Below are 16,589 nucleotides of genomic sequence, written 5' to 3'. Positions count from 1 at the left end.
GGGACTTGCAGCTAAGCGAGAAGGCGCACAATGGGAGGCCTAGGGGAAGCTGCTGCCTGGGGCCGCTGCCCATCCATGCCAATGGAAATGCCTCCACACGCCCACCATGTCCCAGGTCAGGGGCATCACAAGTGGGTCTTTGTTCTAGAGTTCAAAAGCTTCAATCGCCACCCCTTGTGAAGCCAGCTCTCAGATGTACACGCCTCTTTCCCCACCCTCCAGCTTCCCTACCAAGGAACTACCTTCCCAGCTCTGCAACTTGGCATCCTTCCTTTCTCCTCCACCCACTTAGTTTCTGAGGTTAAGCTAGCTATACACTCGGGCCTCCTGGCTTTTGACGGCAATACACAGATGGCCACAGTGCTCCGTGCCCCCGTGCAAACACCTGCAGCGGTGCAGCCATCTCCACTGAGGGGCAAGATACAAAACTCCCAGCAGGGCAGAAAAGCCATGTGCACAGAGGCTGGCTCCACCTTACACCCATGGCCCGAATGAGTCACCCCGTCGCGGTGTCCAGACTCAGGGGTCACTGTGTTCAGACTCAGGAGTGGGCTCGTGGAGGTTGTTTGCTCCTGTCCCACTTCTAAGCAGCCACAAGCTTATCTCCAGATTACACAAAGGACAATCACAGCTTAGAGAAGTTAGGGGATGTGAAGCCACCAGCCCACCGGTGGCAGGCGGAATCCTGCTTTGAGGGACAGCCATTCTCTCATAGGGTCTGTGAAGTAGAACTCCCCAGCCACGAGGGATAAGGAAGAGTCACGGAGGCTGGGCCTTCTCAGACAGCCATGGCACGCTCCACACGTGGTATTTCTACACACTTCCCAGGCCAACACTGACTCCTGCTTTTTCAAAGTTTTCTCTTCGGCCCAGGCAGGACTCCAAGTATTGATAGGGTCATGGATGTGGATTAAGAAGGGAGAGGGCAAACATGCCCTTGGGAATCACAGAGTCTTAAAGCAGGACAGACTTTCTTCTAGGTGTATCTTCTGCCATCCTGACCAGTGGCTGACCCCGGTGACCTGAGGGGCTCACCCCTTCCTGCTGCTCTGGGGCTAGACAGCTGCCATGACAGAAGGCAGGTACAGCAGTCCAAGGGTCCCTGAGGGAAGATCTGACCTTAGACAGAACCTCGGTCTTCCTGAGGTGTAAGCTCCCCAATGAGCAACGAATCCCACGCCCCACATCTCCCAATCCACCACGAAAGGTGCTTAGGGCTTCCGTACCCTCCCCATGGGCAATGGCAGCTTCCTTGGGGAGCAGGGAAGTGGGGCTGATAGCATAACAAAGACTTGAGGAAATAGCTGGACAGGAAGAGGACCAGTGTGGTGGCTACTAGAGCCAAGGGTCAAGGCGTTACACCAGGGACACAGCTCTGCTAGGTGGACAGGGTGACTCCAGGCACAGAGCCTGACCTCTCTGACAGGGGAATGAGTGATGAAGACTCCAGGTCAAGGAGGGCCATGAGTCAGGCCTGTGCTCACACCTCATCTCTGTGCTCCATCAGCCTGTTTTTAAGACCTTTGACAGAATCCTGAGCCCACCTCCTCCAGAGGCTCACTGGGATTGTCTCTTGGTAGCTACTTGTCACCAAGACAGAGGAATCTAGAGTATGTTGATTCCACCTTTAACCTTAGGATGCTTGCTTCCTTTCAATCTCCGTGCCTCAGTCACTCTGTCCATAGAATGGACATGGCCTTTGGTTTGCCCGCCTTTCAAAATATTCAAAGAGTACCGAGGAACAAGGTGAAAACGGGAGGCCCCCCCTGTTCTGGAGAAACCCAGTGTGGGGAGTTCCCATGCACAGCCTTCCCCAAGCAAAGTGGAACTGGAACAACACACTTCCAAGCCCAGTCAAGCATCACCCGGCACGGCAGGCCTAAGCAAACTACCCATGGATGTTGTGAGTCTGAGGACCATTGCTGGTCCCGCAGAGCCACACGAACCCCAAACATGGGACTGACAGACTTGGGCTCTTTTTTTCTCCACCTGCCACGACTTCTGCTGCCAAGGACACCAAGGGATTTTGGCGCAGTCTGTAAGAACCTTGGAACCAGCAGCCCCTGGGCAGCCGTCGGCACGGCCCCTACGTCTGCTCCTAACGACAAAGCGTTGCCGCAGGACCCTCTCTGGCTGCAGGACCTGGCTTTCGTCCCCATCTGGGTCCTCTTCCCAAATCCTGGCGGCCTCCAGCTCAGCAGGGGGCAGTCAGCTCACCACCCAGACACCCGCCAACTCCCACAGGACCGGTCCTTCCCCAGATCACTCATTGGGGGCCCGGCGACTCTGAACCCCACTGTGATGCTATAGCCATGGTGCCCACCAGCTGGCTGGGTTCTCAGGCCTCGGCTGAGAACCTAGATCCTGGCTTGGAATATGGCCCCCACAGGAGAAACTGCTGTTGAGGTCCCTGGCTCAGGGGACCTCAGAGAGTGTGGGGTTCCCAAGCAGAGCTGGACCTTGCTTTCTGCCACCCGGGTCTTGCGCTAACACAAGCCGGCTAATTACCCCTCAGCCTGAGAGACATTCTTCCACTACCAGGCAAACTGCTGGCCTGCAGCCCAAACCAACAGGGGGAACTTCAGACTCCTCAGCCTTTCTCCCTGCCAGATGGAAATAACGTATAGCTGCAGAGGTGGGGGGAGGAGGACAGGAACAAAACCTAGCCAGGCTGGGGAGCCAGGCTGGAACCCCGAGTAGACAGCCAGCGGCCGGGCACTTACCACTTTCGTTCTTCTCGATGACATCCACCACCTCCCCAGCCTGGAGGCTCAGCTCCGAGTTCTCCTGCTTCTTATAGTTGGACACCACCACGTACTGTTCCAGGATCATGGGCTCGGCGTTGGTGTCGGCACCTGGTGAGGGCAGAAAGCACGCGGTGAGCCAGCGGCCAGCCATGGCCCCGCGGCCGGGGCGCCCCCTGTCCATTGCCCCTTCGAGAGGCTGCTCGGTCGCCAGTGCTGCTCCAAGGGCCAGCCCGCAGCCAGGGCTCGAAGCTCGCTGGGCCCCAAGGACAGGCCATATAGCAAGGCCCCACACCGGCCCGCTGCACTGCGGGGACCGGGGGACATGGGGAGCCAGGGGGGACAGGGGAAGGAGAAGGGGGAGGAGGGGGCCAGAGACAGATGGAGACAGAGGCCCAGGAAAGAGAGGGGAAAGCCTGCTGCCCTGAAGAGTTAGTCACAGCCCGGCATGGGGGAGTGTGCAGAGCGGCCTGGGGCTGATGTGGTCTCTAGACTCCTGGGCCCGCCAGGGTGTGAGGGGAGGGCCAGGAGCAAGCAGTGGGCGGCCCATGAGGGCTGAGGCCACAGTGCAGGAAAGAGAGAGAAGAGGCGGAGGGGGCAGGCCCAGGACGAGGCCCCAGCCTTTACCCCAACCAAGCCTGTAAGCCAAGAGAGAAAAGGCAGCAGAGCTCCCTGAGGCGGGAGAGGGAGAGCGGGAGAGAACTTCTCCACAGCCCAGGCCCTGCGAGGAGTCCAGAGGGTTTGAGGCCGCCAATCACTGGGGCTTACTCGCAGCCCTTAAATAGAAACACATGAGACCCATCGAATGAGGAGCAGGGGGTGGAGGCAGGGGAGGGGAGGAGGGCCCAGACTGTTTACTTGAAACCCAAGAAGAAAGTCCCAGCGCCAGCACTGGAGCCCAGCCCACCCACCCCCCACCCCCATCCCCACACCTCCGCCAACTTTTCCTCAAGTTCGGCTCCATTCCTGTCCTTCTGGCAGGCTCAGCCTCAGGATGCCCCAGTGGGCCTAGCTTCTGCGCTCACCAAGAGCCTTGGTCTCCCTCTTCCAAGAGTGCTGGGATGTGCTCAAACTCCAGCAGCCTCCAGCCACCTTCTTAGGAGATCCAAGGGCCTAAGGCTGAGGTAGGGAGGTAGGTAGGGAGGGTAGGTAGGCCACAGGCTCCAAGGAGTAAGTAATTGGTCTGCCTCACCAGCTACTGGACCAGTGTGACATTCGTTCAGGAAGCACCAGGCTGCAGGGTAGACCACCTGGCTATCCCCATCTGGCTTACAGGCTGTGTGGCTAAATGTGCTCCATAAACCCTTCTGTGCTTCAACAATTACCATTACCTAAAGCTAATGTTATGTGTCCTGCCAGAAGCTAATACAAACCACCAGCCAGGATCCAACTCGTCACCTCCTTCAGGAAGCCTTCCCAAATAGAGCTATCTAGCCCAAAGGGAGGTCCTAGGACACTACTTAAAGCTTTTGTCATTCAGACACAGCAGTTCACTGGAAGCTGAGGTGGGGAGATCTTGAGTTCAAGGCCAGCCTGGGCTCCAGAATGAGACTCCATCTCAAAACCAAAGTCAAATACAAAAATCTATGCCTGCCAATCTCCTTGAGCTGGCCATACCGTATAATGGCCAAGTTTCCTCAATCCAGTCACATCCCGTCACAAACCCCTCCCTCTTTTCCCCATTCTTAGAGGCTCAGAGACTCACCCCAGCTCCTACAGCTGGTATAGAGAAACCCAAATGCATTCATCTTTTTTTTGAGGGGGGGTGGGTAGTGGATCAAACCATCTCTCTTTTCATTAGAACTTTATTTACGCGCGCGTGTGTGTGTGCGTGTGTGTGTATGTGTGTGTGTGTGTGTGTGTGTATGTGTGTGTGTGTGTGTGTGTGTGTGTGTGTGTGTAAAAGCATGCCCACAGTACTGGAACTCAAGGTCCTGGAGCTCTCACTTGGTATTCTTGACAGCTCATGGCTGCCACTCTATCACTTGTGCCACACCTCGTTAGTTCCCAGTTACAGAGCTTCTCATTTCTGTTTCCACACACCCATTGTTCTTCTGGCATAATAAATCTTCCACTTAAAGGTACAGAATCACCCAAAGAGCTTTTCAAACACCTCACAGGGGGCTGGGGAAGGTGGCTCAGTGGTAGAGCACTTGCCTTGTATGCATGAGGCCCTGGGTTCAATTACTCAAAAAGCCGGAAGTGGTGCTGTGGCTCTAGTGGTAGAATGCTAGCCTTGAGCTGAAGAGCTGACGGACAGCGCCCAGGCCCAGAGTTCAGGCCCCACGACTGACAAAAAATTAAATTAAAAAATAAAAACCCCAAAGTTTGGGCCTCAGTGATCCAGGTTTAACTGGTCAGGTATTTGTATGCCCCCTCCCCATTTGGAGTGTATTTAAACACTTTTGCCCCTACGTGGTGTGCCGCCCTCCCCGCCTCCCCCCCCCCCAGACGCAGAAGGGATTCTGTCCAAGCTGAGGTGTGCCCTGTGGGTGGGTATGCACATGTAAGCCCCAGGCAGCCCCTCCAAAGCCAGGATTGTATTTCAAGCAGAAATGTACCCAACAGCTGGGCAGCAGGGAGGCTCCGCCTCTGCATGCTGGTGCTGGCAGCTTTTGCGCATGCGCCTGCCTGCCATGAGCCATCAGCGAGGCTGGGCTGACAGATGGCCTCCCACTGTGCCCTGGGGGACATCAGAGCAGACCTGGGAGGCTGGGGCCAGCAGCACTTCCTAAGGGCACAAGCACAAAATCATGCTGGCCTCTGCCCTGTGGGACCACACCTGTCTGGTTTGGGGGATCCTGGGTGTGAAAAGTGAGAAGGGGAAAACTCAAGATCCAAATAGAAGAGAGGAGTTCCCCAGCCAGAGCTCCCAAGTCCCAAGGGTGTGGCAGTCATACAGGTGACACTGAGTCTCCATCAGCAGGGCCTCCTGCAGAGTCTGACTGTGGTGTTCTACTGTCCTGCTTGATGCTCACAACCACCTTATGCAGTACAGGCCCTGTGACAGCCCCATTTTACCTATGGGCACACAGTCTCACCAGGAGAAGAAACTTTCCTACAATCATGCAGCTAGAACTGAGCCCAAGCCCTGCTACTATCATAGAGCCTTAAATTCTGTACCACACATGACTGAGGCCAGGCCTTCAGTGGGGGCCCCATTACATCCTCAGACACCCGGTACACAGGTGACGCCTCATACAGACAGGAGTGTGGGCTTCTTTTTGACTCTTGCTACCCTGACGGACTAGACCACGATGCCTGTGTGTGTGAAATGAATGAACTGCCAGACAGAGGGACAGTGACTCGATGGCCTCACCTCCCAAATGGGAAAGGAGTCAGGGAAACTGAGGCAAGAAGGAACAAGGAGCTCTGGGTTTGTGGCCAGATGATGTCAGCAAGGGAGGACAAAGCGGAGGTGCTGGAAGGTGGACAGACATCAGCTCATTTTGAGCCAGGCCAAGAAAAATCTGAGGCAAGATTTCAAAGTGGAGAAAAATCGGCAGGCCATGCCCACCGCCCCTACCCCCACCCTCATTCCTGGAAAACTGGCTAGAGCTTCCTGAAGACTCTGGGATAGAGGTAGAGAAGGGAAGAGAACATTCTTCCTTTACTGTTGCATAGCAGGGGCAGGCTGAGGCTCTTCTAGGAGGCAGCTGAGGCTGAGGGACAAACACAGGGACACACACACTTTGTCCTTCCTGCTTCCCTCCCACTCTGCTCCCCACCACCGTAGCCTCAGCACATTTGGGTTCCCAGCTGGCCCTCTCAAGCATCTGTCTCTTAGAGTGTGGCTGCTGCCCCCGTGGGCAGGCGGGCGGACGGGCGGGTAGGCGCTGGGAGCAGGTATCCAGATGAGAAAGCACTCCAAAGGCCAGGCAGCTGGTGGGCAGTGATGTCATTCCATAGAGCCGGCCCTGGATCCCCTCCCAGCCACGGCCAGGAAAGTTGGGGGCTGGAGGAGTCTGCCTGGGGGAAGGGAGGGGCAGTGGCAGAGCTGCCTGTGTTCAGATGAGAGATTTGGGCAGAAGCATGGACACAGTGTGGGTCCCTTCTAGGGAGCGCAGCCCCTCTGGGGCTGGGAGTTTGGTCAGAGGTCTCCCCCAGAGGTGGGAACGCCCACCCCAGCATCCTGCTTCACTCCAGAGCTCCTGGCTGGCCTGCTGGGCTCCAGGGCCGTGCCTGGGATCCTCTCCCATTTTGCCTCACACCTGCATTCCTCCACCTACCACCTGGATGGAACCCTGGCTGCTGCCCGCTCTTGGCTGCCAACTTAAACTTCAAAATGAGGCCTTTGCCAAGTCAGTCCACTATTCCAGCACTTCCAAGGGCTCCCTGGTGCCTACAGAATAAAGGCCAAATTCAACTCCAGTCTTTCTTGCAATCTGAGCTCCCCAAGTTCCCTGACCCCTCCCCCACCATTCTGTGCAATAGCCATAATTGGACACACATGTCTGAATGCCTACTATGTGCCAGCAACACTGCTCTACGCATGATTTTCCTTTCCAAGGCTGTGCTAGAGCCATGCCCCCTGCCCAGAAAGCATCCCTCTTCTCTGAGTACCCCAGCATTTCTGCCTCCAGGAAGATCCTTTACCACCCAGCCATGGTACGCTCTTTCATCCTCAGCCAGTCTGTGCACTTCACACCACTGCTGCCTTAGTATGGCGTTCGCCCAGAACTGATGCCATAGATGCACAGGAAGCACTCATTGCCTCAGACTTGAGATGTAAAGGCTTAGACTTAGTCTGAGGAGCTGAGGGCCAGTCCTGTTTTGCTCTTGTTTGCTCTGTGACCCTCGGAGGGAAACTTAACCTCTCTGAGCCTTAGCTCCCTCATCTGTAAACAGGAACCATAACAGGACCTCGTGGGACTGTTCTGAGCATGCAGTGAAGTGACAGGAGTTAAAGCCCTGGGTAAACTGCAGACAGCTGTTTCCAGAACAAACAGAAAAGAATGGGGAGGAGCTAGAAAAGTCTTGTAACTAGCAGGCAGGCAGCTCTAAAGAGCTGCACCCTAAAGAGGAGCAGAGGGGGAGGCGTGGGGCTGGTGTCTCTACAACATGCCCCCTCAAACCCCACCTCCGGGAAGAGAGTGGGCCCCTACCAGCTGCAGAGTCTGCTCAGCGCCCCTGGGCACCACTGGGGTGCACACTAGGCCAAGCAGCCCCCGGACCCTTATCTATTAGGACTCCTGCATCGGCTTGTATCCTCCGAGTTTCAAAATCCTCCAGCATTCCAGAAGGAAACCCAAGGCCCACAGAGGCCTGGTGGCCTGCCTTAGAACAGCCCGGACTTCCAGTGCAGCTGTCTCACCCCCGCCGCCTTCCCTGTGCCTCTAGCTCCTGACAGCTGGGGATCATCCTCTGCAGCCAGGCCTTGTGGTAGCTCCGCCCCAGGCCCCCCATCACCCTCTCATCCTGGGCACCCCACCAAGGGCTCTCCACAGCCCCATGGCGGGGCTCCTCCCAGGATGCCCTATACGTTTAGTGAATAGAATGTATTGCCCTGGGCCAAGTGGGCTCCAGCTCACTGGCTTGTGCAGAAGGGAAAAAGGGACAGGCGCCCAGTGATTAGCTCAGGCTCAGGCCCTGGTCACAGGGAACACCAGGAATCCAAGGCAGGGGGCCCTCCCCTTGCTGCCTCCCCTCCTCCTAGCCCCCTCTCCCATGAAGCCCACCTCCACTCCACACCAGCTGACAGGATGAGAGGGAGCTACATGTCAGACGTTAGTCTGGGAGCTGACCCAAACCCCTCTGGCCCCTGACACTTGATCCTTGTCCCCGAAACCTCCTAAACCCTGGATCTTTGCTCTCAGAAATGCCCCACAGGAGATGCTTCTGGAAATCCTATTTCTGGCCCCCACCCCCAACATCTCCCTCTTGGCACTGTCCGGGTTTTTCTGCCGCCATGCATTAAGACCAAAGGCTCAACCTAAGTCCCTGACCTGTGGCCCAGCTTTGCCAGACGCCAGCCAGGTCCCAAGTCCCTTAAAGCCATCTCTGCCAGGCAGGCCAAAGGCCTACAAGCTCCCCGAGGCTGGAGGCAGCTCCCAGCCCAGGGCTGCTATGACCCACCATTACTCAGCCACAGGCACAGGATGACCCCACTCGCTAGCCCAAGTCTCCAACTCCCCGCCCCCCTTGCAGTGAACTCTCAGGAAGCCAGGTTTGGGGAGCAAGGACCTCAGTTCAGCTTCCTGAGGCAAGGTGATTCATTCTGGCAGGACAGCCTCATGATCACCGGGATGGCCCGCCACAGACAGCTCCCCACCCCCATGACTCTGACACTTCCCGGGTGCCAGGCTCCCCTTGAGTGGCATCCCATCTCCCAGGGGAGGTTACGCAACTCTCCTAAGAAAGCACAGCGCAGACGTGGCAAGGCCAGGATTCAAACGTCCACACACTGGGGCCAGCGCGCACGGGGGTGGGGGTCATCTCACACTGTAACGTGGGCCCCTCGCCACCAAACATCCCCAGCTGGCAGCAGGGAGGAAGGACAGCAAAGGGTTCGTCTGGCAGGCGAGGGCATAGAGAGATGCCACGCATGCCAATAAAAGACCGTCACTGGAGAGCATGCAGAAAGAAAGCCGCCTGGAGCACAGAACACACGTGCCATGACACACATGTTCACTAGCATGCACGTACACGCACGCCAGGCCCTACCTGTCACGTCCTTCTTGGGAGATTCAGCCCAGCTGGACAGCCACACTTCCAAGCCCCAGCAGTGGGCAGCAGCAGGAGAGGAGAAGCAGAGGAGAGAACTGTTAGGCAGGCCGGACGGAGGTCCACGCAGAGTGGCTCCAGGCGGCGGCAGGGCAGCAGTGCTGGTGCCGTGGGCGGAAGCCGGGGAGGGGAGGGAAGTGATTTCCTGGCCTGGGACTGCCGCTGGGTGTGGGCCTGTGTGATTACAGAGGCTGGATGGGGATAATGAGGTGTCTGTCGAAATGCAGGAATTCTCTGGAGCCCAGAATCCTCCCCAGTTCCTCCTCTGGATTGGGCCCCCTTGGGTTGTCAGGGCCCCGGAGACAGCAGCTCGGTTTAGCCTCGGTGGCCACGTGGGTTGCTGGCCCCTTGGGACCTGAGGGCTTTGAGGACTCTCGCAGGCTAACAGGCTCAGTAGACCGAATCCAGAACCTCCACTGTCAGGGTTGGTCGCACCCAAGGCCAGTCTCTAGGTCATGTGGAAACATCTACTAGGCCTTGAAGTCTTTGTCCAGCCCTTGCCATAGCCCCATCCAGGGAGGGGGACCGACAAGAAGGACCCAGTGGGTCAATGTGAGCTCCCCTCCCTTTAGAGCCCAACCCAGTGCCACCCAAACCAAACCAAATCTAACCCTGCAGAGGAACCTCTGTGACCAGGAGTTTGAGGTGGGGGTGGGAGGGTGGGAAAGATCTATTCTAGGCTCACACAATGGTGGCCCCTTTGGGTCTCAGTTTCCTCACCTGGAAATGGGGTTATACTGTCCTCCAGGCAAAAGGGAGGAACAAAAGGAAAGTCCCATAAAATAACATGTAAGTGTGAGCTTTGATACTGTTAGCCAGGTAACAAGGCAGAAAGCTCTTGGCAGTTCACTGGCGTAAACATTAGCAGGGCATCAGGTCTCGCCTGTGTGCCTACAGTGGCCCATCTGGCACCTGTGATAATCCCACGAAATAGGCACACATTCTCGGGCCCCATTTTACAGGGGCAGAAATGCTCAGACAGAGGAAGCAACTGGCCCAAGTGTTTAGAAGCCAGGCATGGAACCTGGTGTGGCAGCGCCCCAAGACCAGTGCTCTATGTTGGGCTGTCCCTTACCTCTAAGAGCAGAGCACTAACCACAGTGGGGACAATTACAAGGAAACATTGAGGTGCAGGTCTTGCAGATTTTACCCGAGAACCAGGGCTGTGACCCCTTCACAGCCAGCTACAATGAACAGCAGATAAGCAGCAACATTTATAGTTACTGTCTGTCTCATTTGTAGTGTGTATTTCACACACAGCAACTCATTGACTTCACACAGCAAACCTACAATGAAAAGCACTATTATTCCCTTCATCTTGTATTAGAAGAAACTAAAACCGATAGGCTAATTAACTTGTCTGAGGCTGTATAACTAGTAAGAGTGTCCGTCTCTTTCAAGGTTGCAGAGATTGGCAGAATTTCCTGACTGTGGTATGCATATGCCTGGCTCCCCAAGTTCAAACGGCTCTGGGGGCACCAGGAAAGTCACGGCCCCAAGCTGCAAGAATGATAACTAGATAGCATTCACTGCCAGAAAACACTGGTACCTTGTCCTACCTCCCAGCACTCTCAGACACCAAGTCAGCTGGAGGTGGGGACAAACAGAGCAGAGTCTGAGGCCAGAGCCTCTTAGTAGGCCTAGCAGTGAGTTGCTTGATGCTGGTGCCGTTGCCTGAAGGCTGGTACCAGACATACATACAGAGGACTGCTCAGGCTTTTTGCTGCTGTGGCCCAGGAGGGCTGAGTACAGAAGAAGGGACTAACCAGCTTAGAACCCATCTTTGTAAGATTCTGACTTACTGTACCCAGTCCTTGTTCTCTAACAAGGTTATGCTCGGATAGTGCAGGCCTAGTCCAGCCCCCTCTAAATCTACACAGCTGTGTACCGGCCCAGCTTAGAGACCATCTCTACCACCAGTAGCCTTCTACCATGCATACTTCCATTTTGGGTTCCTTTTGGATTCTTTGTGAGAAAACATTTTAGGAAAAAGTACACGTCTTCTAGTGAACCATAGGAAGGCACTTGACCTAGGCCCAGAAAATCCAGAAGTGATTCTGGGCCCGAGAAGTTAAGGCTGCTCAAATGCCCCCTCGTAATACAAAAGCAGCCACAAACGCAATGGAAAACAAGGAATGGGCCATGTTCCAATAAAGCTTTATTTAGACAACCACAGAGTAAGCTAGATGGGGCCAGCAGCAGACAATTTGAGCTTACTCTTCTTGCCTTCCTCCCCCCCCCCCCATAAGCAGCTCTCCTTTTCTTGTTCCCAAAGGAAACTGGAAAGCAGACCAGAAACAAGCCTGTCTTTAAAAAAAAAAAAAAAAAAGTCTTTCCAAATGGTTTATTTCCCAATCCCTGGATGTACAAAATAAATCCAGTCCTTCTTTTCTCCTGGGGTGAGAGAGAGCCATCCACCTTGTTACAATGAACAGAGGCGATGCCTTGGCTCACAAACCCTGGCCGAGAGGCAGAGAGGGCTTGCTGGCTCGGGGCAAGAGGCAGGCGCAGCCAACAGAGAGGCTGCGACAGACACAAACCAACTGCTCCCTACTCTCTCTAAACCTTCTCCACCTCCCTCTCTTCCGGTGACACAGAACCAAGTTAAATGAACAGGGTTTTTTGGCCTGCTGGAATACAAAGGCCATCAGATTGCAAATCTGAATGCTGAGGACTAGCTGTGTGACCTTGGGAGAGCGGCCTAACTCCTCTAGGCTTGAATGCTCACATCTGTATAATGAAGCATCTGGGCCTACTATTCTCTAACATTGTTGTGTGGTACTCTAGACTTTCCCAACGGAAACCTGATGCTCTCCATAATACAAGCTGTGTGATGGAGCTGAAATGAATCTTTCAAGAGAAAGAGACCAACGTACTTGAATGCAGGCTCAATGTCTGGAAACCCAAGTCTAGTCATTAAGGTTTGAATATGAAATGTCCCCCACAGGCTCATGTACTAGGTAGGAGAGACCTGGTTGCCAGCTGAGAGGCACCAAGGGCAGAGGTGTAGAACAGGAATAATAGAAGCCTGTGGGTTACTCAGGAGGCAGAGATAGGAAGACTGAGGCTAGAGGCCAGAGATGGGGGAAAAAAAAAAAAGTTGGAAAGCAGGATATGGTGGTTCTCAGCATGAGTGGCTAAAATGAGAAGGAAAAAGTTCCAAGCCAACTCTGGCACCAAGTTCACAGGACCCATCTCAATCAACAAAAAGCCAGGTGTGGTGACATGTGCCTTTCATCCCAGAAGTGAAGTAAAGAAGGTCTTGATCCAGGCCAGCCTAGAAAAATAATGAAAAGAAAAAGGCCCAGAGATGTGGCTCAAGTAGTAGGTAGATTGCCTGCCTGGGCAAATGCAAGGCCTCGAGACCCAGCACAAGTACCACCAAAAACAAAACCAACAATCAAAACAAGCTGTGTATAGAGGTTCTAGCCTGTAATCCCAGTTACTCAGGAAATGGAAAGATGGCTGTCCAAGGCCACTTAGGGCAAAAGCACAGGACCCTATCTGAAAGACAAAGTCAAGTCTTCACTGGCAGAGCAACCTCCAATCTGGAATGCTAAATTCAATCTCCAATACTACCACAACAATACACCAGCCAGCTGACGGTGGTTCATGCCTATAATCCTAGATACTCACAAGGTTAAGATCTGATTTGAGAGGTTGGATCACCCTCCAGCCCAAGCCAAAGGTCCATGAGACTCTTATCTCCAATTAACCACCAAAAAGTCAGATGTGGAGTTGTGACTCAAGTGACCGAGCACCAGTCTTGAGCAAAAACAGTTTAGAGACAGCACCTAGGCCCTGAGTTTAAGCCTTCAAGTACAAGTACCAGCACCAAGGAAAGAAAGAGGAATAGAAACTTGGTTCTTGTGCTGACTCTGCTGCTTTTGTTCACAGATGGAGCATTTAGCAAGTCCCCTCGCCCCCCTTATAACCTGGAGTTTCACAAAAATATCTGCACTTTTTTTTTTTTTTTTTAGTATTTTCAGGATGAAATGATTTATGGGGGAGGGAGTAGGAACAGGTCCCTGGGACACAAAGGGGAATGGGTGACAGGGATAAAACCGGCAAAAGCCCTGGGCTCCTGGGAGAGGGGAGGGATGGGAACAGAGTGTCTTGTTCTGCATCCCGTGGTGCTTCTGTAGCCAATCTCGCTGGCTGGTTGAGCCCACAGGAATCATGGCCTAGAAAATCCTGATTCTCACAAGGTGTGGTGAGAAAAAAAGGCTTCGCAGATGCTGTGGCCCTGATTCTTGTCAGGTGGAAAGGATGGGGAGAAATCCAAAGGGTAGGGCAGGTGCCCCTGGTTTTATAAAAAAACTGTCCCCTAGCCAATCCCCAGGAATGCTATGTTCCACCAGACTAAGTCAGGTGAGGGCTTGCACATTCTTAACACGGCCCCCCAAAGCACTGAGGACTGGGCTCAATGTACCCAAAGCCAGCCCCAACCATGATTCCAGGAAAGCTTCCCCATAGGGAAACAAGCTCCACTCATCCCAACTAATAAATTGAGGAGGCTTGGAGCCCAGGTGGAGACAGCAGTGAATACAGATCAAACCCCACAGAGACTTGGGGGGCCAGGGCAGGGCCACCCCCTTACTGGCTTTTGCAGCCCCAGCCCTGGGCTCCTGGAGTGGAGGGGCCTGAATGGAATGAAAACCTCCTGTCTTCCCACGCCCTTCCCTCCTTCAGGATCCCACTGGAGACCTCTCCCTCCTCGGGAATTTTATTGTTCTTGCTGCAGCCTTGAGTTGGTTCCTAAATAACCCATGCATTCTCGTCTTTTCCTTGCTTTCACACAGCTAAACTCTGCACAGGGCTGGATTAGTAGGATTTCCCACAGGCTCCACATCTTCTTTTCTTTCCTGATGACACAGCCCAGAAACATGGCCACCACCTCCAGACTGCCAACTTAGGATCTAGCAGATGCTTTACCACTGTTTACTAGCAGCATTAGGATTTACCTAAGTGAGCACACTCCTGTCTACTGGGCTGTTCCATCATAAATACAGCATTCCGCACTAGTCCTTCACAAAGAGGTGGTCTGGCTACCCGGATGTTCCCCTCTGGGAGAGCATAGCACAGGTTACCATGACAGGCAGTCAATCAAAATCCACTTGGGTGGAGGCTGGCAATGGTTACCACCTTACTGCTGTGCTATATAGTCTGAGCAGGGTTTGTCCTGGCTGAAGCTCAGGTGTAAACTTAGCCACCAGTTGGTGCTGGAAGGTGAAGCTGTATGGCAGGGTTTGGGTCATGGGGCAGATGTGTGTGGACTGGAGGGTGAGGGGTTAATGCTGCCACAGTGCTGGCTCAGACCTGAGCCCTATGGGCTCCTCCTCTGCAGGCAGGGCTGGCTTCCTGGAGGTGTGCTTCTCCCAGTCAGTCACCTAAGCTTAGACAGAAGGGCCTGGTGCTGGTATAACGTTCTTCTGTCAGGGGATTTAAAATCATTCATAATTGATGAACAAGAGGCCCTGTGATTTCATCATGTAAATTATGTAGTTGGTTGTACCTGTGACCTGAGGGTTCTGGGTCACAGACTTGAACTAAATAAATGGAAGTGCTTAAGAAATCGAAGGGCAGAAGGCTGAAATTCTGATGAATATCTTTTCAAAGACCTAAAACCTGTTTGTCACTTATACAACCACTTTGGAAAGCAGTCTGGAGGGTCCTTAGAAAGCTAAAGATTGGCCTCCCTTATGACCCAGTCATACCACTTCTAGGCATCTACCCTGAACAACAGGAACCAATATACAAGAACACGTGCATCTCCATGTTTATTGAAGCACTGTTTACAATAGCTAGGATATGGAAACAACACAGATGAATGGATCCAAAAATTGTGATATCTATACACAATGGAATATTATGCAGCCATTAGAAAGGACAAAATAATGGCATTTGCAGGGAAATGGATGGAACTAGAAGAAATCATGTTGAGTGAGGTAAGCCAAGAGCAAAGAGACAAATGGCACATGGTCTCCCTGATAAGTGGATGTTCAATCTAAAACATAAGGTGATATGAGAATTAACAAGATCTGAGAAACAAAGGACTTCCACTCATCTGATTGAATCATTATTAAATAACCCCATGCTGCTGATCACATATATGGTATATTTGTGCACACCAGGGGGAAACTAGGAGGAGGACACAGAACTAGAGGGAATCAGGGAAAAACACACAACAGCAGGACCCATCAGCTGCACTGGACATTGATCAAAATGAATTTAGCAACTCAATGGCAGCGATGGGAGGGAGGGAACTAGTGGGAAAGAGGGAACAGCTGATGCTATGTAAAACAAAAGAAATGTACACATCACCCAATGTGGAAGAAATACTGTATTGCAAAGCTCATAGAACTCATAAACTTTATATGGTAGAGTGCTAGCCTTGAGCTAAAGAGCTGAGGGACAGCGACCAGGCCCAGAGTTCAGGCCCCACGACCAGACCCCCCCCCCAAAAAAAAGAACTCATAAACTTTATAGACCATGATAGACAATTTGTCCCATGAAAGTTAGAATGTGTGACTTTAACTAAGCATCACTATCCCACAATACAGTGAATTTGGGAAATTATGTAATCACTTAATCACAATAAAGAATTTGTAAAAAAAAAAATAAATAAATAAAAACTTGTTTGTGTCCATGTTCAGTTCCCTCTAACACACCTCTGACCAAGAAGCCAGAAAGGGAAAGATACCTGTCTAAGATCACACAGCAAGTAAGTGGTAAGACAAGGGTTAGATTAAACCAGTCTTATTCACTTAACCCTCAGGCTTGACATGGTGTTAAACATCTTCTGGACATTATCTTATTCAATCTTTACAACAATTTGCAGTTTCCAGGGGAGGGAAGTGAGTTAACGGTCTTTCTCTTAGGTTCCTTCCTACAGAAAAGAAGTGAGGGAGGGAGACTTGAGCCCTGACAGGCAGGCCAAGGCTTGGGAAGAAAGGGGCCCTACTACTGGGGTTCATCATTGTCTGGATCCTCCCTGGACCCTAGCCAAGCAAGGAAGGCCTTATTTATCTCCTCCCGGCTTCCCTGTATAAACACAGCCATACAGCTATGCATTTTGCTTGCCCCACACCAGGAAGGGCCTGACTCCTTCTCCAGAGTTTC

The 16,589-nt window shown here is 53.1% G+C and overlaps 1 protein-coding gene across 5 annotated transcripts in view; it reads right to left on the bottom strand.

Annotated features, from left to right (window-relative positions):
• Positions 1-16,589, bottom strand: part of Sh3pxd2a (SH3 and PX domains 2A) — a 201,458-nt gene that overhangs the window by 53,063 nt on the left and 131,806 nt on the right. For 2 of the 5 annotated variants that reach the window (XM_069994099.1, XM_069994102.1), the window contains exons 7-8: positions 9,408-9,452; positions 2,724-2,855 (exon numbers count right to left, since the gene is read on the bottom strand). In XM_069994099.1, the coding sequence (XP_069850200.1) occupies positions 2,724-2,855; positions 9,408-9,452 (177 nt within the window). Of the gene's footprint in view, positions 1-2,723; positions 2,856-3,371; positions 3,435-9,407; positions 9,453-16,589 lie in introns of those variants that run through there. The other 3 variants (XM_069994101.1, XM_069994105.1, XM_069994110.1) reach the window with 2 other exon arrangements.

The sequence above is a fragment of the Dipodomys merriami genome, unplaced genomic scaffold, assembly GCF_024711535.1.
Source record: "Dipodomys merriami isolate MVZ:Mamm:240054 unplaced genomic scaffold, mDipMer1.0.p SCAF_102, whole genome shotgun sequence".
Taxonomy (NCBI): Eukaryota; Metazoa; Chordata; class Mammalia; order Rodentia; family Heteromyidae; genus Dipodomys; species Dipodomys merriami.
The sequence above is the reverse complement of the archived record's forward strand: the minus strand, read 5'-3'. Positions and strand labels throughout refer to the sequence as shown.